The following is a 21,140-nucleotide window of genomic DNA, read 5'->3' as shown; positions in this document are numbered from 1 at the left end:
ACTGTGTGATGTGGATTGTACTTTATAGATGTTAGCTGTATTTTAAAAATTCGTAGTACTTCTGTGTGCACAAACGATGTTTTTTTCCCATTATTTATGAGATGTTTGTTTTTTTTGATGCGTTGTTTTGTTTTCAGAGTGGTTGTGATGATATGCAGTTTGCTGTTGAGCTCATTAATCAATTAGTTCAAGCATTCCTTGCTGCTCATGATACAAGAGCCCAGGTAATTAACACTGCCTGCTTCAAAATAACATTCACATGCCGTGTGTGTCATCTAACTAGGTGAAGCTCATATATCTTTGGGTGTGGCCAATATTGTGCTCAATCTGTGTAATACAGGTCGGATCTTTAATGCCTTCTGATGACTTAGGACTTACAACAGTGACAGTGTTTGACATGTTAAGTTGATGCTTTCCAGGGCATAAAAAAAATTGATTTCGTCCTTCAGGGTAGGTGTTTAATAATATTCACATTCTGCATGCATTGTTGGGGGCGGGGGGGGGGGGGGGGGGGAATTTGGAAGTATCTTTAAATTCAGAAGTATTCTTTTAAATAGTATGGTGATGAATTGGGGCTAGAAAATGTAGAAAATGTAATGTACTGCTGCTGATCCTTCGTAGAAGCCTCAACTAAAATGTGTATCGTGCAACATGCAATAAGCACTTCAAATGAATGAAATGATCTTCACAGTGTGTTTCAAATTTGATTGCTTAAATTGCTTATACACTGCAGAGATCACGATCATTTTCGACCATTCTATGTTTCTCCAATAGTTCCCAATACGATGTATTTCTTATCCGTTGTGGGCGATTTTGAAGAAATGTGCGTTAAAGCAGGAATGTTTGGTTAGCTCTTTGTGATGTTGTACTACATTTCGTTTGCAGGATTGTTCTGCATATGCTATCCAGGAAGTCCTCCTAACTTATGAATGCAGCGAATCTAAGAAGGATGGGTTAGTAATCATGTTTCAAATCTTGTTCTTAGTACACGTACATGTTGTGCTACAAAATGGCATGTCAACACGATGTCAAAGAACACAGGTTTGATGAAACAATTGAGTGTTTAAAGTAAAACTATGAAAACCAAACTTACAGGCATAATTCATGCATTGATATTTTGAAGTAGGTTAAACACCTACATTGTATATGTCACTTTCACACTTATTCTTTGTGTAAAGTTTTTAAGGGACCTATTCATTATAATTGTTTATGCAACTGCCTCGCTTGCATAGGACTGGCTATAATCTGTGGCAGACATTTCCAGAGCATATCCAAGAAGTTCTCAGACCACACTTGTATTCTAAGTAAGTGAAGTTTTGAGATTTTTATTCATTGTGTTTAACAATATATTGAACTTCAAAAGTCAGTTTAGAAATGCGTATTAACATTGCGTATTGGGTTAATGGTAGAACGCCTAAATATCAGTCGAATAACAGCAGAGAAGCAAAGATGGCTTGTTAATACAATGGCTCAGTTTGTTGCTTCTTACATGAATTCACTCGAAAAACCAATAGATCTATTCTTACAAATGTTCTTATTTCCGATGTTCAGATACCTTAGTTCTACCACTCCCAACTGGTCTCGCCTTCCCAAGCCTATTTACAGGAGTTCAAAGGGCAGAGTCTTCAATGAATGGGTCAGCACGTGGACGTCGTATATGATCACCAAGGTGAAGTAGACATACATGTTTCATACGACTCTGAAGAAAATAGCTTCAATTAAATTCATCTGAACACCAACATTATATGACGCCTTGCTTATTATTATGTATTATATTTCTTTTCTGTTAGGTTAAGAGCCAGAAACCATCTCACATGTTTCAAGCTTGCAGTAAAATTTTTAAGGTAAATTTGTACTTGCAAGGAATTGTGTGGTAAGCTTCTTGGTTCATACTTGTAGACAAAGGGAAGCAACTAGAGTTGTCTACTATGTATGAAGCAAACCTCTTATTTTGCATTCAGTTTCAACTATCACAACGGGGAAATGCCAGATTGGGGCAAAAAATATCCTATTTTCGTATAGACGCCCTGTAGTGTCTCGGATTGGTTTGGATGTACCCAGGAGTGTCTTTTTCATAAGCATTGAAATCATACCTGACATTATAACTTATCAGGATCAATGATCCAGGATGACAGGGAGTCGCCAGATTGAGTAGGAGCTACTAGGCTAGAATTCAGTAGTTACTTTGATGCACCATAATCCGAATGACCTTGGATCATTGATCCTGATCCTGATCCGGATAATCCCTTAGGAACACACCTGTCTCTCTCTCGTGGAGGATTGATTGCAATGATGCAACTGGAGATGCCTATTATGTTTGATCACTTATTCTTTGAACACGGTATATTTTTCAGCATGATGTTAAGACTGCCTTATTCCTGCTCCCTCATGTACTTCTTTATGTGCTGCTTGATGGAACACAAGAAGATGTCGAGGAGGTAAGAAGCTAGATTAACACTCACTTGCGTTAGTCTGGGCTAGGTCCAGGTTCAAGCCCTGGCCGATGACGTTGTGTTGTGTTCTTGTGCCTCTCTCCACCCAGATGTACAAATGGGTACCGGCGAATTTAATGCTGGCGGTACGGTAGCCCTGCAATGGACTAGCATCTCATCCAGGGGGGAGTAGAAATGTCCCTAATTGCTTCATGCTACAGAAACCGGAATAAGCTCCGGCCTGATGGCCTCTTGGCTTGTGTGCAGACTTTACTTAGCTACCTTGTGTTAGTAGTTGCTACAGGTGATTTTTTGACGCAAGGTAATGATTTGGTGCTACTTGGAGTAAAACGTTTATAAATATCACGTCTTTTAATCAGGTGTATGTAGAGATCATGGCAGTTCTGACTCATCTGCAAAGAAATGAAGAACTTCCAGCACCATCTTCTGGTAGGTCTTGGTAAAGTTATACTAAAAAAATAAAAGGAGAACATGTCTGCTCTGTTTCTGTATTCACTGGATTTGAAACACAGTTCAAGAACAAAAGTTTGGTCAAACTTATGACGCTAATCGATCGGGAACTGACATCTTCTTACAATTAATACGATAAATTGACTGATTTGCATCCAGGAATTTGCGCGAAAACATCAGCCGTTTTTTAAGTTGCAAAATTGTTTCAGCTGAAGAGGATTTAACGATATTAAAAGATTTGATCGTGGACTTTTAAATACAAACGTATGTGCATATTTAGGTAATGCACTGTAATGCCACATCATTGAATACAAACCGGACTTGCCTGCAGCCTTTGCCCTTGAGGTTTCTCCAAGAGAGAGAATGATAACTGCATTACAAAATGAAGAGCTACTTGAGCGATGTGCACCGTAGGCCTTTGTTTCTGCTAAAGTATACTCATCATAGTGGCATATATTTTCTGTATAGATTTCCGCCAAATGAGTGCTCAGACAGTATTTTCAGCTCTGGACTATTTGAACCGTTGGACAAGAGCTAGGGCTCACAGTTTAGCTGTGAAAACGCAGTTGCTATCTGCCAAGAATCGTTTTGGTGCTTCTTCCACAGGTACTACAACTTTAGTTGTTGCACAGATTGTTTATTGAAAATAATGATTTTCTATTGTTTGGTATGACCCTGATTGGCTCAGTGTATATCGTTTAGCGATTCTGCTCAATTGTGCAAAAAGTCAAGTCTAACTTTAATAGACATCAAAGAAAAGAATAATTTACCGAAGCCACGCACCTCTTCAGAACCTGTAATTTCTTTCGCTCCCTGTTTCACCCACCTCTATTGTTTTAATTACTATGTTCATTGTTTCTGCTGTTTGCTCTTTTATTGTTTTCTCAGCCAATCTGCCAAACTTTCTGAGAGTTGCATGGCATGACTGTGGCCTCAGTTTATGTCAATTCGTCTGGGATCCTTTCCCCCTCAAACTTAGCCTAATCACTAAATCTTGCAGACCAGTAGTAATGAACATCTCATATAAGCCAATAGGTACTGCCTCTTTTGATCTTGTTCAACTGTCCCGCTGCATTTTACGTACTCCTTTATTGGTAGTTTCTTAAAATGTTCTGTCGTCAACATCGGTTATGCAATGATCGATGTGAGTCACGCAGTGACATAGATCATGGCGTGCGTCACACAGTGACGTGAGTCATGCATTGGCATTGGTCACGCAGTGATGAGGGTCGTGCAATGTCAAGGGCCTCAAAATAAAATAGATGATGCAATGACTCTGGCTAGGTATTATCTTCAGTCACATAGTAACACAGGAGACAAAAATGACATTGGACATAACAACTTGAGATAAGATGACTTTGTAACATGTCTCTTGTTTTACGGTGTTAAAGGAATCCATGATCACAAAGGAGTGGAAAGTTTTCTGGAAAAAATTCCCCAGGTAATCCTGACCAAGTTATATTAGATCTTTGTTGTTGGAAATTTTTGTAACTTTACAGCCAAGTTAATTGCGAGAAATATTTGTGACACACTTACTGTTACGTACGAAACTTTGATGTTATTGTTCTTCGTCCAAACCCTGTAGGCGAGTTACATGTGATGCTGAATAGATGATACATTTTCTGAGTTTAAATAACGTAGTTTAATTTTACCTCAGGCTGTTTGAAAAAACAAAATTCTCAAACTCATTAAGAACTCATCAACTTTAAACAAAGGAGAACATGACCGTGATAGTGTTTTGATATCTGATCATAATTAGCATAGATTTTTACGATTTTATTTCTCCGTTTTCTCCTTAGTTTTGGTTTCGATTGATATAGGGCTAAGAAATGAACAACCACTGTCCAACAAAGTTACTTATTAATATAATAAATTATATTTGGTCACATTTCCTTGCTATTATAGGACGTCCTGGCCCATGCTTCGTTTCACTGCAAGGCCTATGCTCGTGCATTGATGCACTTTGAGGCTTTCATCTCAAGCCAGAGGCAGGATCTTCAGCAGCATCTAGGATTTGTTCAGAAGCTGTACATAGCTCTGGATGAACCTGATGGTGTGGCTGGGGTGGCAGCAAACAGGAAACAGGAACCAACCCTCCATGAACAGATCCTTGATCACAAAAGCTCAGGTTGAGTATGATTCCTTTTTGTGTGAAGCTGAAATGTGTGTTCTTCTGTATTGATTTCCATGCTTCTTAGTTAATGTCACTGCTGATAGCTGTCATCGCTACAATATCATTTTAGCTTTTTACACGTAAAAAAGATCAGCGAAACCAAAAACCTACAGATTAGATATATTTAAGTCAAATTATCAATAATTAAAGTATATTTAGTCTACTTGTTGTATGGTTTTGTCTTTTTGAGAGTAATAAGTGAGAATTGAGGGGAAATTACAAAGACATAAGATTTTGACCAACTTTGAGAATTGTCATGGTGGCACATAACACATTAAAGAAACCCGATACCTTTCTAGATCAGCAACAGTTTCTCGTTTCTTTTTTACACAGGAAAACTCTGTGATGCTTCAGCTCGCTATGAGAGAGCAATACAAGAAGAACCAGGAGAGATTGGACACCATAAGGTGGCATTTTATTTAATGTTACATGATGGATTGTTTTTGTGTAATAATGTTGTCTTTCGGGACATCAATCTCTTTGTGGTCAATTGTGAACAAACTTGTCCACAAGTTTGGTATGTTATTCAAGTTGGAAAGCGTTATCTAACACTGGCACTTTGGTGATTGCCTTTAACACTTTCTTTCGCTTAGGGGCTGCTACAGTGTCTGATTGATCTTGGTCAAGTCACCACCGCTCTTATCCATGTGGATGGGGTGGTCACTCGAAGGTCTGTTGAGATATTAATCAATTTAAGTAAAGTGCTGTTGTGAGGTTCACTGCTTATGTACTTAATATGCCTTTGTTACTGTATAGCAATGGTAAAATACACAGTTGCACAAGAAAAGGGATAGGTTTCTTGGGCTTTTATGGGCTAATGTCAAGCCAGCTTCCATACTAGTTTTCTAATTCGTAGCGTTACGCTTAGTACAAAATTGTGAACCATACTTAACAATACTCTACGTACTTACGTGAGACGATTAGTTTTGATGACTACTTGAAGGTTTGGTATTTATACATTTTAGATCAGAGTGGGAGAAATCCTTGAATACGTACCGTGTTGAGGCGTCCTGGAGACTGGGGCAGTGGGACTCTCTTGAAAGTTATCTCAAACTGGTATGACCTGTTTTAGGCTAACCAAGCCAAATCTGGCCTAGAGCTGTCATAGTACACTGGTTTTTTTTTTAATGAGGCAAAGGCTGTTACAAGGACGCCAGCACCTAATTCCAGTTTGTTCAAGCACGTAGCAGAGCATGCTAGTCCCTAATCACAGGTTTCACGCTAGCTCTTTGTGGAGTCACCATGACAATTTACCTGCGCCCGTCTCTATACGTAGGAGACATTGAGAACAAAGTGTCCTTGAGAATGCATCTTGAAGGGACTAGCCTTGGACATCATAATCCAGATTTTGATGTCCTGTTATTAAAGCAGTATAGTAAGACACAATACAGCAAAAACCCGCGTGTACGAACCTACTTTATTATATGGCTAGCTCTGTGAGCGGGCAAGATGAATCAAATCCTGCGCTGTGATTGGCTATCCGAGCGGGCAAGATGGAGCTATCTTGCCCGCTCGGGACTACCTGCCGCGTTCCGCAAGAAAAATTTCCCCAAAAGCCATATAATAAATCCTTTATTGACCAAGCTTGTTCGGTCAAGATGGCTGGATATTGGCCTCGTTCTTTTTTTGCGAGTTTATGGACCTCGACTCCGTCTCTGTCCATAAACACGCAAAAAAAAGAACTTGGCCAATATCCAGCCATTTTGACCTCACACCTGGTCAATAACCCATACATATCTGAAGTTTAGCAAAATAGGTTCTTGTATTTTGGGGTAGTTATTGGCAATTTAGACTAAGTAGGTTCTTAATTAAGTTCTTAATTTCTTTGAAGGAAATATAGTTGTTGATTATCAGGAAAAAAAATAAACTTGGGTTTGTCCTTGAAAATAGTATTTATTCACAACTGTATTATGTGTTTTCTTGCAATTTAGATTTGCAATCTTAAAGTCACACTCCTTGGTTAAAATGTTTTTCATAACTTAACTGTAACCCACATATAAGAACCTTCTTGATCTTACTTGGCTAAACAGGTTCTTATATTTTTGGGTATTGCAATAACATATTTCTGCCAGCAGGATCTTAAACCACTAGGTTCCTACACGCGGGTTTTTACTGTATGTTAAGTAGCTTGTCTTGTTGTTTTACTGCAAAGAAAGTTGTTTGAGGCATTAGTCTGTAGAACATCCACGCACTATAAGATTTAAGCAATATCTTCCACCATTTGTGCTCATGCTGCAACAAACATTGGGAGCAGTGTAACACCCTGCACGTGACATGTCTTCTTCAGCATTACAAGACAACTTGCATAAAGTATTGTGTATTACGACACTTCTTAAAGACCAATGCAATACTTTCAGCACTTTTTTTGTTCTACATTAACTGGTTTTCAGGAGCGCGGTGTTGGTGACTGGGATGTTGGCTTGGGACGAATCCTGTTAGCTGCTAAAGAGAAGGTATGGAGTTTAAATGTTGATCGCCATGTTCGCAATCTGCCACTGAAAAGGTTGCAATATTTGTTTCTTAGACAGGTTTGCCGAAACAACTTTCCGTAATTAACTGGACACCTCTCTTAATCGGACAACTTTTTTCAGGTCCCGAGGTTGTCCACTTACAGAGGGTTTGACTTTTTAACAATAAAAGACCCTCCAACAACAATATGACGTTTTCGTATAAATTTTTGTTTCAAAGTATGCCATATATTTTTTCTCATTCCCAGAATGAAAGCGAATTTAGACATCAACTGAGAATAGTTCGCAGTCAACAAATGGGATTCCTGTCTGCAGCCAGCATGGAGTCTGGTTCCTACCAACGAGGATATGAACACATTGTTAGGTAAACAGCGAGTATCAAAAATTTCAAATAGATAGTACAATGATAACAAAATGCCTTTTTCGTGTATTCCAATTTTGTAGACGGCACTCTAACGTGGTTTTTTTGCCTTGTACTCCTATTAAAAATGTCTCTCTGTCTCTATAAGTGATATGTTATAGCGTCCTTCTATCGACATCTTTTAGAAAAACAAACACTTCTTTAGTTAAGGATAGCTTGTTAACGCTCAGTTGTATTTGCATCTATGCGGTGTTAAATAAACTTCAGGCCAAACAATATTCTCGGTGTATCTTGAAAGTGGTTTTTTGTTCTATACTTGGTTTCATGTTTGGTGCGCTGTGAAAATGAGCTAGGATACAGAGTGCAGTGCCCCCTGTCAGATGTCAAATTAAGTTTAATTACAGCTATAGTGCAACTCTGAGCCCGTGATTATAAGACCAAGACCCTATCTCTGGGATCCGTGATATCTATGCTTCGATTTCCGTGTTGTTCAGTTGTAAACTGCAATATAACAATACAAGTTTTTGCACCATGCTAACTCTGTTTTTCTATTGCTTTTTGGCCTCAAGGCTTCACATGCTTCGTGAACTGGAAGAAGCTGTACAAAGGAAGTTTCATATGCCATCTGATGTTTCTGATACCACGGGTGTGGCTTATGACTGGGAGTCACGTTTACACATCTCACAGGTTTGGGACAACGTTGTGTGTGCAATGATTTGGATTATATTTAACTTGATTTTTTCCCTTCTAAAACCTGTAAGATATTGTAGAGGTAATATGTTCAAACACGAGAAACCGGTTTTTAGCACATTTCCTAACACTGAGAGGTGAGTTGAAAATAGGACACGTAGCGGAGTATTCTTGTCTAGCCAGGAGGTGTTGAAACACTTTTTCGAGTGTTTGATATATCTTCTGAATTAAAACTGACACTAAGCAGAAAATGGAGAAACAGAATTAAAATTAAGATCGCATATCCAAACTCCGTTAAACTTAAACTTGTTTAAACTTGAATTATGAATTATCAACGAGTTTGAGAATTGTCCTTCATGTCCTCCATGCATTGATGTTTGGTGTTGGCGAATGTGATGATTGTCCCCATCTGATAATTTCCGTTCAACAAATTGCAGCCATCATTCCGCACAAGGGAGCCAATCTTAAACTTGAGACGAGTTGTCTTGAAACTATTACCAAGGTAAATGTTTTTTGGTTTTTATAGAAAGCTTTGTCATAGTCGTCAATTAGTGTGATGTAATTTTACTCACTCAGGTTGTCGATGTTTAGTTTACTGACATACCTCAGATATCAGGTTTCTGAACGTGATTAACGAAACGTTACGAAGATTGTCGGGAGAAGTCTAAATGTCAAATCAAGTCGGAAAACTCTAAATTGAAGTGTCGCCATGTTCTGAAGGTACCTGACTCGTGAAATTTCACTGCCTTGGTTGACCCTCTTTTGGAGGTTCAGGGATTATATAATGTCTAGTAACTATTTAGTGGCTCATGCACAAATTCATAATGTTGTCATCTGTCTTCAATGAAGATTGGTTTGATCAGCATTGGTTTCGCAGATCCTATGATTCTCGTGCAGTTTGTCTTTGTAGAGTTTCTCTGCTACTTGCCAGGTGGCTGTTGTCTTAAAGGAGCTCAGTCACAGCATTTTGAGTTATTTTGGCCACGTACAAAATTACCCTTAAATGGTAGGAAACCTGAAAATAACAGTTTAATAACATAGAAAAACACCAAAGACGTAATGATAAACCATAAAGGAACAAGGATGGCTAAGGATGGAGAGGATTGACACGGATTACAAACGACGAATTTGAAAAATTGAGGCTAAACGTTTCAGTATGCACAAAACGTGACCGAGCTCCTTTAAACTAAGAAATGTTTATGACCAAATATTGTTTTCAGTATACTTAAATTACCACTCTTACTTTAAAATGCCTTTAGCTCAGACGAGTTGCAGAAAGAACAAGGAAAGAGCTGGCTGCAAAGTGCCAAGGCAGCTAGAGTGTGAGAATCCTTTATTTATATTCGTTTCCTTTTTGTAGATAGCATGCATCGATAACAGTGACGCATTTGAAGCCTTATGCCTCATTACACCTTTGGCCCTTGCATGTACCTCTTTTATCTGCTGCACAAAGCGGCTAGGAGTATATCTACTCCGCATGTATATGATGCAAGTCCATCACAGATTATTTCTCAGAATTCCGACATTTTGCTAGCTATTAGGCACAGCGCCGGTACTGCGCCTGAAACGTAACAAATTTGGTCCTATTTTTGTAGGGTACAAAATTCATGTTTCAAAATTCATGTAATAAGTGAAAGGAAACTACATGTATGACGTTTTAAACTCATCTTGACTCCATTATCAAGGAGAGAAAATTGACGGTCGAGATGTTAATTTTAGTGTGAAAGGTGTAAGAATATATTGAAGTGTATCATGTTTAACTCTCTCGACTCTCTCGACCTAACAAACAGTGATGTATACCTAATAATTTTCCACTACGTGAACAATTCTCCTGAAAACCCTGCCTTTGTCCTAATAGATGGACATGTAATTCAATTCCATGCAATGTATTTATGGAACATGTGCTGACAAAATCTGCCCCGCTTTCCGTGATGCACCTAACATGTAAGTTGTGAGATGAATGAAGAGCTATTTAGACCCTCCCAGCTCTTGCAATGTAGGCTTGACAGTAGTGTAGACGTTTGATTGATTAGATGTTCTTTTCTTGCCTTCAGTGCTGGTCACGTTCAAACAGCTGACAGTTCACTTCTCAGTGCTAGTGCCTTCTCTCTGCCAAGTTTGTGCATTGAACGTGCCAAATGGATGGCAAGTCAGGTAACACATCAAATGAGTCCTTTTTACCAGAGAGGATATTCTCTGCATATTGCTGGGCTGCAAAGCCGTCCCTTGCTCCTGTCCAAAAATAGAAGAGAAGTCCACAACACACTAACAAGTCAAGAATCAGTCAGTCCGATGCAGAGTTGTGGAATTTGGATTTCAATTGTTTCAGCTATATAGTAATGTTCTTTCTAATATTCGTTTTGCTTTGCTTTGGCACAGGGTGATGTTCACCAAGCATTGATAAGTTTGCAAAGAGCAGTCAGGTGAGTGTCATGTAAGATGTTCATTTTTCCCCAGAAGGTTGTCACAGGTCAATAAAAAATTCCTCAAGGTCGGGGGAAAAACCGAAAAAGGTACGTACTAAACCTATTTTACGTGTTATTTTTTTGCAGTGAACAATGGCCTGATGGAAGTAGCACTGTATCAGATGGTGAAGCAGACAGATTTATTCACGCAAAGGTTAGTGATTTTTTGAAAGTCATGACAACCTGGGCATTACAAAGGTGATTCTGTGAGAGTGAAAATTGAAGTAACTGGGACAGCGAGTCTTTAAGTTTGCTGCAATTTGTTAAAAGTAATAATACGATGGTTGACTTATCCTTACTACAGATAACAATCTATTCTACTTCATCAAGGTAAACGTCCGTACATAAAAAATAATGGTGACTGATGCATTTACCCATCACTCTTAGCAAACGAAAACCTTAACAATTCTTATAAAAACGTACAGAAAAGTTGTAAAACCTTCAAACCTAACTTACACAATGTCGTTAGCACAGGGACAAATATTGCAAAAATATGGCTTTCCTTGTACTTTATGGGCGATGTCTCACATGGTAAGTCTCGCATGGTGTCGTTTCAAAATGCACGGCCGCCATCTTTTTTCCTACAGAAGATTGTGACGCTTTTTGAATCACAATATTAGAAAAACAATTAAAATACTGTCGATTGTTCTCCTAGATATATGCTATGTAAGTTTTTGTGTGTGCTTTGTAAATCAGGCCTTGTTACTTATCGGTCGATGGATGGAGGAGACAGCACATTATGCAGCTAACCGAGCCATTCAACAGTACAAGGTAAAGTGACATCTTGATATTTTTTTTTGAAATAGACTTCTAATATTTAGAGTGGAAATCACAAGAAACAAAACTGTTTGACAAACTAGTTATATATCCAACACTGAAGAATGCATTTAGCGGTTTCTTCAATGGCGAAGGACTCGTGGACTTATGGCAGTCTATCCAAAAGATAAAGTCTAAGAAACGCCTGCTTCCTATCTGAGTGTAGAACGGAAGAATCTAGCACAAAACCCTCAGATCAGCAACAAACGCGACATTTCTAGTTAACGGCTAAGCCCGATGAAGGGTCCGTTTTTGCGGTTTTTGAACGTCAATGCTCAAAAATCTTGGCGGGGGTGGGGGGGATGCAGGGCAGGGTCAGAGGTTTGCTCTGAGGGGTGGGAATGGTCCCAGGACAACGTTCCTCGACTACTAATAAGAATTCAAAGTAACAACGACATAAACACAGTGATGAATTACCAACAGAGGTATAAGGCTTTTCTAAGGGGAGAGGAGGAGAGGAAATGGTGACAGGAGAGGAGAGAGAGGGAGACATCACGACACAAAGACACTCATTGGTTTACTTCGAGCTCCAAGTCGACCTGACCATTTCAGTGATTAAATAACACATAGACTAAATAACTCTTACTTTACGCCGCTAGCGAACGTGCCCGCTAATGTAATTAATTTTTACCATGATTTTAAGATTTTCCTTCTACTTGTCTCGTGTTCCCGGAGGTTCTACTGTTCGTCTTTGTGCAATGTTTGTCTGTTTTTCTCACGATGACCAGTGGGTAGCATGGCAAAGAAAAGTCCATTCTCGAACGTGTTCTTCGATGTTTAATGATAGGAAGTGACTACTCTTCATGGAGACTGGGAAAATGGACATTTCTATTTAGGAAAATACTATGACAAACTGATGGCAGCTTGTACAGATGGAGAGGAGAAATCCAACACGTTATCTATGTAAGTACATGCAGTGTATGCCTTTTGGGCAAATCGTGTTGTTTATTCCACAATGTCTTTCTTTTGTCCGTGAAGTGCTCTTCACAGAACAAACGCCAGGTCCGTCTGGTTTTCTCTTTGATATTAACTTATTGAACGTAAAGCTGCTAAAATACCTATCAATTTTTTTTGGTGAAAAATGTGGAACAGAGTAAAGACCTATCTTTGTTCTTCAACTTCTTTCTGCATGTAAATTGCCCTCTCCAACATTTAGCGCGGTATAATATACTGGTCAGCATTTCTTATGTCAACAATCACAGAAATTATTTCTGTGTAATATCATTTTGGTGCTCAAGAAATGGTGATCAACACCAAATGTACTCGCTTCATAAATTGGATAAGTATGGATGGTATATTAGTTATTAAGGTTTTTCCTATCTTGACTTTATTTTCTTGTCAGCTTTATGGTAAGCACGTTTCTGGTTTTGTTATGATACAATTGTGTGTAAACCTGAAAAGTAGACTTTTACTTTAGTTCCAATCAGAAGTGTCATTGCCTGACCTGATCCCACCTAACTCCATGTACAGACCTCAACCGTATACACTTTGGCTTCTCTAGTAGACAACCCCTTATTCAACCTGTTCTTTCCATTATGATCTTTCCAGGGACTTCATTCCGTTTGTTCTAAAGCATTATGGACAATCTCTTCAGTTTGGTAACAAGTTTATTTATCAGTCTATGCCTCGTCTTCTCACTATTTGGCTAGACTTTGGTGCGACAGTCTCTGATCAAGGTAATGTGTAATTTATCAAACCCGACAGACGGTGTTGTATCACATTTTCAAACATTGAGAGTGGAGTTGGCAATGCGCAGCGGAGTACTTTTGAAGAAATTCAAGTTGTTTTGAAATGTGATGCATCCTTTCACAAACCGAGAAGCAAACGGAGACTGAAAATCGTAAAAAAATCTATGCTGATTTAAATCCGATTTCCAAATCACCGTCAAGGTTATTTTGTCCATTTATTATATGGCTAGCTCTGTGAGCGGGCAAGATGAATCAAATCCTGGGCTGTGATTGGCTACCCTAGCGGGCAAGATGGAGCTATCTTGCCCGCTCGGGACCACCCGCCATGTCCCGCAAAAAAAATTTCCACGAAAGCCATATACTAAATCCTTTATTGACCAAGCTTGTTCGGTCAAGATGGCTGGATATTGGCCTTGTTCTTTTTTTGCGAGTTTATGGACCTCGACTCCGTCTCGGTCCATAAACACGCAAAAAAAGAACTTGGCCAATATCCAGCCATCTTGACCTCACATTTGGTCAATAACGCATACGTAATGACTCGAATTATGAATGAATTTAAGAATCCGATGGCAAACCCTTGTCTGTCAAAAAAATTTTCTTCGGCATGCAATGTATACGCAATGAAAAATGGCCCTTAACAACCATGAACAGCTTTCTTGCAGCCTCCATGTTTAAACCGCAAATTCTAAAGTATGAACATACACTGTAAGTGTAGCTCAGTAAATGCATTACACTGATGGGCGCTGTATTATGTTGTGCGTAATAAATGACTTATGTAGATTATGAGCCTTTTACAGAGTAACAACATTTTGGCTTTCTGAAGACGGTAACTTGCACTTCATCCAAATGAACTTGAAGTATTGCATTGATTGTTGACATCATATGGTATACATGTTTTCATGCTAGAGGACCATTGTATTAGGGTTGCATCGCGTTGTTCTAGGCTTACCAAAGATTCTGTTTCTCGTTGTGATTTCAGGTCGCCAGACAAAAGCTTCAGACAGAGGAGGAAAGCGACAAAAGTTGATTGACTTTAATAAGGTTTGGGTTTGCATTAATTTTATCTTCGTGTGTTATTAGTCCATTACAACATATATTTTCGAGATCCACCACCAAAAATACTCCTTGGACGGAAACATCTGAACAGGGTTATATCGAATTCCCCGTGATTTCGAGCTCGAAACCATTTTTCTTGGCTTTGCCCGTCAGTCATTTACTATCGGCTATTTCGAACTACCGCTCTTTCGAACTATTTTTTGTTTGCCCTGAGAGTTCGAAATAGCGGGGTTCAACTGTACGCGGAAATTAGGACTGCGAATTACTTTACTTTACTCTCACTTTAGTATTTGGGCAAAGTAACCTGCAAATGTTAGAACTGGATTTACTGACATCTCATTTCAATACCAGTATTAAGGGAATATTTGCAAAATAAATATTTGCACTCTGAATATTTGCAAAATGTAAGCACTTCTACAACGTACCACATGTTTAGACCTGGACATCCGATATCACGTGATTACTTTTTGGACCTTTGCTTTTTTAAGAACTTTAATACAGAGCTTTTCAAAGTTGCTGAAGTCAAAAATTGCAGCTGGTGCCCTCTTAGTTTTACAAATCTGCTTTTCACTTCTTGTAAGAAGTAACTTTGAACTTACTACATGGGTTTGTCTGCGTCATAGATTATGGCAGAATTGACCAATAAACTACCAGCATACCAGTTCCTCACGGCCTTCTCCTTGCTCATTTCTCGTATATGTCACGCCAACCAGACTGTCTTCCATCATCTTGAGGTACCGTCACGCTAGTATGATATGCATGTTGTACTTAGCAAAATGAATAGTAAGGAACCTGTCTTCTGATTTGTTGGTTGGTAAGTTTGTTAATGACAAGTTCGGCTACACCTGCATGCTGTAGCTTGTTAATGCTTGGCTACTGTAATTCAGTTCGTGGGACACCAGATTGCAGAATGAAGGTAGTGGGTCTTAACCCACCTGGACTAACACTCCAGAGTAATTTAACTGAAGAAGGCGCTTACTTGGGTCATTTTCTGGGGCTCTACTATTTAGCTTTTTCACAAGGTGTCATCGCATTTATGTTTTAAAGAATGTCATCTCTTTTGGAAAATGAAGTACTTTGGATGAATGTTCACTGCATTCTGCGGAGGGCTATGGAACGATCTACAGAAATGCACTTTTAGAATTAAATGCAGCACGTTTTAATTGATGGGAACTTTGTCTACTGTTTAGGAAATCATTGCTAAACTCTTGGTGACTTACCCACAGCAGGCAATGTGGATGATCATGGCTGTTTCCAAGGTAACTAAGCACTGCGAACTTAATGTTAAAACTGTTGGGAAACACTACGCGGCGAGACTAAAAAGGTACTGCTGACAATCTAACGTGAGCAAATGCATCTGATTGGCTAAGGAGACAACATATTTACCCTGAATGGTTAGAGTATGCATTAAGAGAACATGTCTACACAAGACTACGAGTAGTCCTTCTTTCGCCTAGACTATCATGCTTTTCGCGAGAGAAAACTGCGAGAAAAAAATGGCCACGCGAAATCCTTCCGTGAGCTTCTCCCCCTTCCCCCCCCCCCCCCCCCCCCGTCCACCGCCAGGATTTCGCGCGGCCATTTTTTCCTCGCGGTTTATTTACTGTCACGCTCTACAGACTAAACGAAAGAAAGACAACTCGTGGTCTAGTCAACGTAGTCAGTTTAAAAAAATTACTGCATAAAGTTATTCTTGTGAAATATTAAGTTACTATAAGACAATGTGCAATCAGTGTGTTGTTTTTCTCTTTACGCAGTCATCGTTTGCCATGCGAAAGAATCGTTGCCACCAAATCTTTCAGAAGGCAAGGTGAGTTGAGTATCAGTTACAATCCAGGTTTTTGTTCTAAACAGACGTCAAATAATGTAAATTTTATTCAGACCAGTTTTTCGTGCACATTTGACTAGAAAAGAAGTTAGAGGCAGTTTTGTGAAGATCGCTTCAACGTAACTTGCAGCGTCCTATTTGTCTTAAATTTTGGTAACCTCCGGTCAAGGTGCGAACCCGGACCAATCGGTCTTGAGTTCAACACAATGACTATTAGACCACGTTTATGACGAGAAGCGTTAACTTCGCATGGGTTTTATCTTCCCTTTAGCAAAATACTTGGAGAGAGCAGATGGCCTACCAATCGATGATCTAACAGCCTTTCTATTGTTTCTTTTTTTTAACTTCAGCTCGCGAGATGTCAAACTGAAAAAGTTTCTTGAGGTGAGTTTATTTCATTGTTTTGAGCTTCTTGTTACAGTTTCTTTTTATTGTATTTGCGTTCCGCAGTTTCGATGTCTTTTCTCAGTGAGAGCTACAAGGCCCCCAGCATTTCTGAACATTATGGATAGAGGACATGAGTTTCATTTTTCGTGACTGCATTACTTTCACCAAACACTTTCTTCTAGTTGTTGTTGTGTTGGAAGGTTGCGTAACAAAACACGTACAGTGTATTGCAATTGGGGATTGATTGCAACTTTACGAACAAATGTCCTTTACCGTCGTTCAACCCCTTGACAATGGTTTTGGTCAACATACAGCACTCTTTTGGACGCCTTTTGATCTTAGTTTAAACAACCTTTGTTAAGTGGTTGTCCTGTACTAACAAATGTCTCCAAGCGTTTGTTTAGGCACGATTTCCGCCGCTCTTTCGGGTCTGGTCCTCGTAGGTGGGATGAGCACGAGGTCATTTCCCGAACAGCTGCTGGTAATAGAGCCTAACGTTTGTTCAGTTTATTCACCCAGTGTTTCGTGCGTTCTGCCTTTTTCCTTGTCATAGCATTCCACCAGGTTGACTGACAGACTACTTGAAGTATGCAACAAGGAAGTACCTAAGGGTGCTTCAAAACACACGCTGAGCATCAGCCATGACTTCTCTGTACTCAAGAGACTAGTTTCTGATGAGTAAGTTGTGCACTTCTTTATGTTCATGTTCAAAATATCAATTCTCCTTACTGATTCAATACTTTTCTTTAGTTTTTACTTCTGAGAATTTTATGGTACATCAAAGCAGTATCACCAAGTCGAGTCAAGGTACTAATCCTGATGTAAAAAAATCCCCTCGAGAATGGAAACTTGAAATTTGCCGCTCTATTTTCAACTTGCTTATGTCTTCGAATTCCAGATAATTTGTTCTCTGAGCGTTTTCATTTGAAATTTCCAACGCGGGAGGAGAAAAAGCCTCGTCCTTTTCTACTTCTTTACGTTGCAATTTACTGCATATAAGGATACTTGTCTCGCCACGTGTTGAAAATGTTCCTTTCCGTCCCCCGTAGAGCCGTTGTTTTAAACAACTATTGCAGCCTGACCCCTCTCCCAGAAGAGCTGACTATGTCAATCGCGTCATTAACGAAGATTTTGCATCTCGCGGTCGGAAAACTGACTTCGCGTCGGTTCTTTCAAACTTTTGTTCTAGAAACAAAACAGATTGATACCTGTCAACAAAAGAAGTGACCATAACAGGAATGTAAAAAGTGTGCCATTATCTAACCGCGATTTAAACCCAAAGTTTGATATGTTATTCTCAATTGTTTCATTTTTTACAGTGATTTTAGTCCTATACTAGTTCCTCTTCAGTCAGCCATGACTGTCACGCTGCCCTCAGGAGCCGGCAGTCATCAGGATCATAATCCATTCCCAGGATCCTTAGCGTGCATCGTAGGATTTGAAGACACGGTAAGTAATGTAAAGACATTGGTGTGTTACTTTACACTTCAGAGAGAGGAATATTACACCAACTCTTTATGGATGAAAAGTCAGGGACTAGGATTTGGGTAAGGTAGGATTTGGTACTGATGCTAAGCTTTGGAAGATAGGGCTCACCCTCGCCTAGATTGGATATTACAATCCATCACAGATTACAGATTACTTCCCCCCGCCCCCTCCTGCCCCTCCAGTGCCTTTTGCCTTGATAGATCGCCGATATCCATATACACATCTTGATATGGGAGGCACTTTAGTGTCTTGCCATGGCTTGGTTCATTTTACCTGCCACGAATTTGTTCGAGTAACCCAAGAAAATGGGTGACGTTTCTTATCCCGTTTTCTGCCTAGCTTTTTTAAAATTTCTTCTTTTATTTATGTTTTTATAGGTGGATGTTCTGCAGTCTTTACAAAAACCGAAGAAAATCACCATCAAAGGCAGTGATGGAGTCTCCTACACCATGATGTGTAAACCCAAGGTAAGCTCACTGTCTCTGTTAACGAGGTGTAACTGGGATAGATATACTTCATGAGTGAATGTCATAAGTGCACTAAGTCATGCATTGCGTGTTGGTTATCTTGTTTGATGCACTTTACTGGCTTGAAAGTTACTTACATCAAGGAAATTTGGTTCAGAAACGGTGATATATGACTCGTTCTACTTACGACCTTCGCGCATATACCATGTAAGTAAATACTAATAATCAGTTTATTATACTAATAATTAGTATTAAATCAGTATATACAGTATATGCCCTCTAAGTAAAGTTTGTCTTCGCTTACCAGACTGGCGTGTAATCTTGGTTTCGTTGCATAACGTGACTTGGAGTAATAAATAAAACACGAAAGACCGTGTTTGACCACATTTCCAAATGCCGAAAAGAGAGTTGAAAATACGACGTGCAGTAGAATATTTTTGACGAACCACAAGATGTTTGGAAATGTGGTTAAACACTGCAGGGGGAAAAATGGAGAGCTAAGATCGTAAAAATATCTATGCTAATTAAGATCACATATCTAAACACCATTACGAGTATGGTTTCCTTTGTTTAACTTTGTTACACCCTTGGGTGGGGTGCTAGTCTATAACTTGGCTACCCTTTGAAGAGCAGTTTTTTCCCATGTATACCTCCTGGGTAGATAAAGGCACTGTGGGAGCAAAGTGCCTTGTCCAAGAGCACAACACAAAACATCTGGGCCAGGGCTCAACTCGGAGCTTTCAATCCTGAATTTGACCAACGAAGTATCAGTTGCGTGATGAACAAACATCCCACACACCCACCAAGAGAATTAACAGTAAAATTTGGGAATCGTCTTGTTTCCTTGTTACATTCCCTTATAGGATGATCTCCGCAAGGATTGTAGAACGATGGAGTTTAACGCTCTCGTTAACAAGGTTTGATAAATGATTCAGCTTAAATTATATTAGCAATAGGTGTTGTCTGCCCAGGGTAAGATATGAGTTGACTAAATTAAGAGCTACGCATCGTCCTTTCTTGATTTTGATTTTCTTAATCCATGCATTTGAGCCTTGACGAGCCTTAGAGAGAGCCTCCCGTGATAAGTAATTCCAAAACTTGGAGAACATGTGTGAATGGATATTTCTACTGTTCGGTGTTTTAAGAACCTTTTGTAATCGAAGATGTTCGCAACCTCTACTGTGCTTCTCCCCTCCCCACCCCCTGTAAGGTACAATAATTGCTAGTTGGGCATAGGTGGTGCGCCGCTGTTAAAAAAACGTATATCCGTCTTTCCCAAGGTGGAGGGCTAAGTCATGCTTGTAAAGGAACAAACTCTAGTGGTGCCCAGTCCTTGGTGGCTGTGTGGATAAGACCATTGGCTATTTGTCTGTATAAATGTGTATTCCAGTGTATTTTTCATTGTTGTTGGTTTAATGTTTCTTGTTTGCAGTGTTTACGAAAGGATCCAGAATCGCGGAGGCGGCAGCTTCACATTCGTACTTACGTAAGTCGTAATACAAAAAACAACATTCTCTCTTACTAGATAGAAGTGTTTTCTATTTCTGTGTTGTTAGTCGACACCAGTAGAAATACTCCGGTAACTTTTTTACATTAGAATTTCCCCTTTTTTCTTCCCCTAGGCGGTGATTCCTTTAAATGAAGAATGTGGATTGTTGGAATGGGTTCAGAAAACGCATGGCTTGAGGAACATACTCACTAAAATTTACAAGTATGTCTCATGTTATCCTTCGTCTGTCTTCCTTCATTCCGATCCGCTTCTCAGCTGTAGCAGTCGCCATCTTGAACAATTTTTCTCTCTCCCCAGACTTCTCTCGCCAAAGTATGAACATGACGACTCCAAAACTGAACATGAGGACCGACAATTTCAGCACAAAAATAACGATACTGTTCACAGTGTGTCGCCGATTCCACTTTTGAACTTAGACCAATAATCAACAGATCGTGATGAACTGAAATTTTCTTTCGATAACGATGTCACAACAAACAGAAGCCTCTACATCTGCAGAGCAAACCATTTTACAGTTGTCTGTTTTGTGACCTGGCCTTTGAATGGTAGCGAGGCTGGAGGTGACCTTGTTTTTACACAGACGTTACTTCTTTTCTTGTGTAAATCAAGTTGTTCTTCTGCTAACGAGTTGACATTTCAATAGGAAAGCAGAGGTCTGTATCAAAGCAAGGTCACCTCCAGCCTCGCTTGCATTCATAGGCCAGGTAACTAAGCATAAAACTGTAAAATTGTTTATTACTTTTGTCTCGTTCTAAATCCCCGCTCCCCTCGCGCGGACGCGTTATACCAAAGTCAGAGATGAGGCAATTCTTCTCGATACCAAAATATCTTACTTTTTTT

The 21,140-nt window shown here is 39.4% G+C and overlaps 1 protein-coding gene across 3 annotated transcripts in view; it reads left to right on the top strand.

Moving 5' to 3' along the window:
* LOC110053886 (serine/threonine-protein kinase atr-like) overlaps positions 1-21,140 on the top strand; it is a 59,584-nt gene that overhangs the window by 28,811 nt on the left and 9,633 nt on the right. For all 3 annotated transcript variants that reach the window (XM_089272137.1, XM_089272136.1, XM_089272135.1), the window contains exons 27-61: positions 138-224; positions 886-953; positions 1,233-1,304; positions 1,552-1,669; positions 1,791-1,844; positions 2,355-2,438; positions 2,813-2,882; positions 3,372-3,509; positions 4,295-4,344; positions 4,809-5,031; positions 5,410-5,483; positions 5,670-5,746; positions 6,042-6,132; positions 7,467-7,529; positions 7,793-7,908; positions 8,475-8,592; positions 9,033-9,097; positions 9,855-9,917; positions 10,650-10,749; positions 10,975-11,018; positions 11,148-11,214; positions 11,757-11,831; positions 12,664-12,779; positions 13,425-13,552; positions 14,544-14,605; positions 15,244-15,354; positions 15,811-15,879; positions 16,378-16,430; positions 16,799-16,832; positions 17,389-17,513; positions 18,155-18,284; positions 18,701-18,790; positions 19,654-19,707; positions 20,223-20,276; positions 20,413-20,501. In XM_089272137.1, coding sequence (XP_089128263.1) covers positions 138-224; positions 886-953; positions 1,233-1,304; positions 1,552-1,669; positions 1,791-1,844; positions 2,355-2,438; positions 2,813-2,882; positions 3,372-3,509; positions 4,295-4,344; positions 4,809-5,031; positions 5,410-5,483; positions 5,670-5,746; positions 6,042-6,132; positions 7,467-7,529; positions 7,793-7,908; positions 8,475-8,592; positions 9,033-9,097; positions 9,855-9,917; positions 10,650-10,749; positions 10,975-11,018; positions 11,148-11,214; positions 11,757-11,831; positions 12,664-12,779; positions 13,425-13,552; positions 14,544-14,605; positions 15,244-15,354; positions 15,811-15,879; positions 16,378-16,430; positions 16,799-16,832; positions 17,389-17,513; positions 18,155-18,284; positions 18,701-18,790; positions 19,654-19,707; positions 20,223-20,276; positions 20,413-20,501 — 3,032 coding nt within the window. The remainder of the gene's footprint in view (positions 1-137; positions 225-885; positions 954-1,232; positions 1,305-1,551; positions 1,670-1,790; positions 1,845-2,354; positions 2,439-2,812; positions 2,883-3,371; positions 3,510-4,294; positions 4,345-4,808; positions 5,032-5,409; positions 5,484-5,669; positions 5,747-6,041; positions 6,133-7,466; positions 7,530-7,792; positions 7,909-8,474; positions 8,593-9,032; positions 9,098-9,854; positions 9,918-10,649; positions 10,750-10,974; positions 11,019-11,147; positions 11,215-11,756; positions 11,832-12,663; positions 12,780-13,424; positions 13,553-14,543; positions 14,606-15,243; positions 15,355-15,810; positions 15,880-16,377; positions 16,431-16,798; positions 16,833-17,388; positions 17,514-18,154; positions 18,285-18,700; positions 18,791-19,653; positions 19,708-20,222; positions 20,277-20,412; positions 20,502-21,140) is intronic.

Source organism: Orbicella faveolata, unplaced genomic scaffold (assembly GCF_042242905.1).
Source record: "Orbicella faveolata isolate gen_17 unplaced genomic scaffold, um_ofav_v1 contig_34, whole genome shotgun sequence".
Lineage (NCBI taxonomy): Eukaryota > Metazoa > Cnidaria > Anthozoa > Scleractinia > Merulinidae > Orbicella > Orbicella faveolata.
The sequence above is the reverse complement of the archived record's forward strand: the minus strand, read 5'-3'. Positions and strand labels throughout refer to the sequence as shown.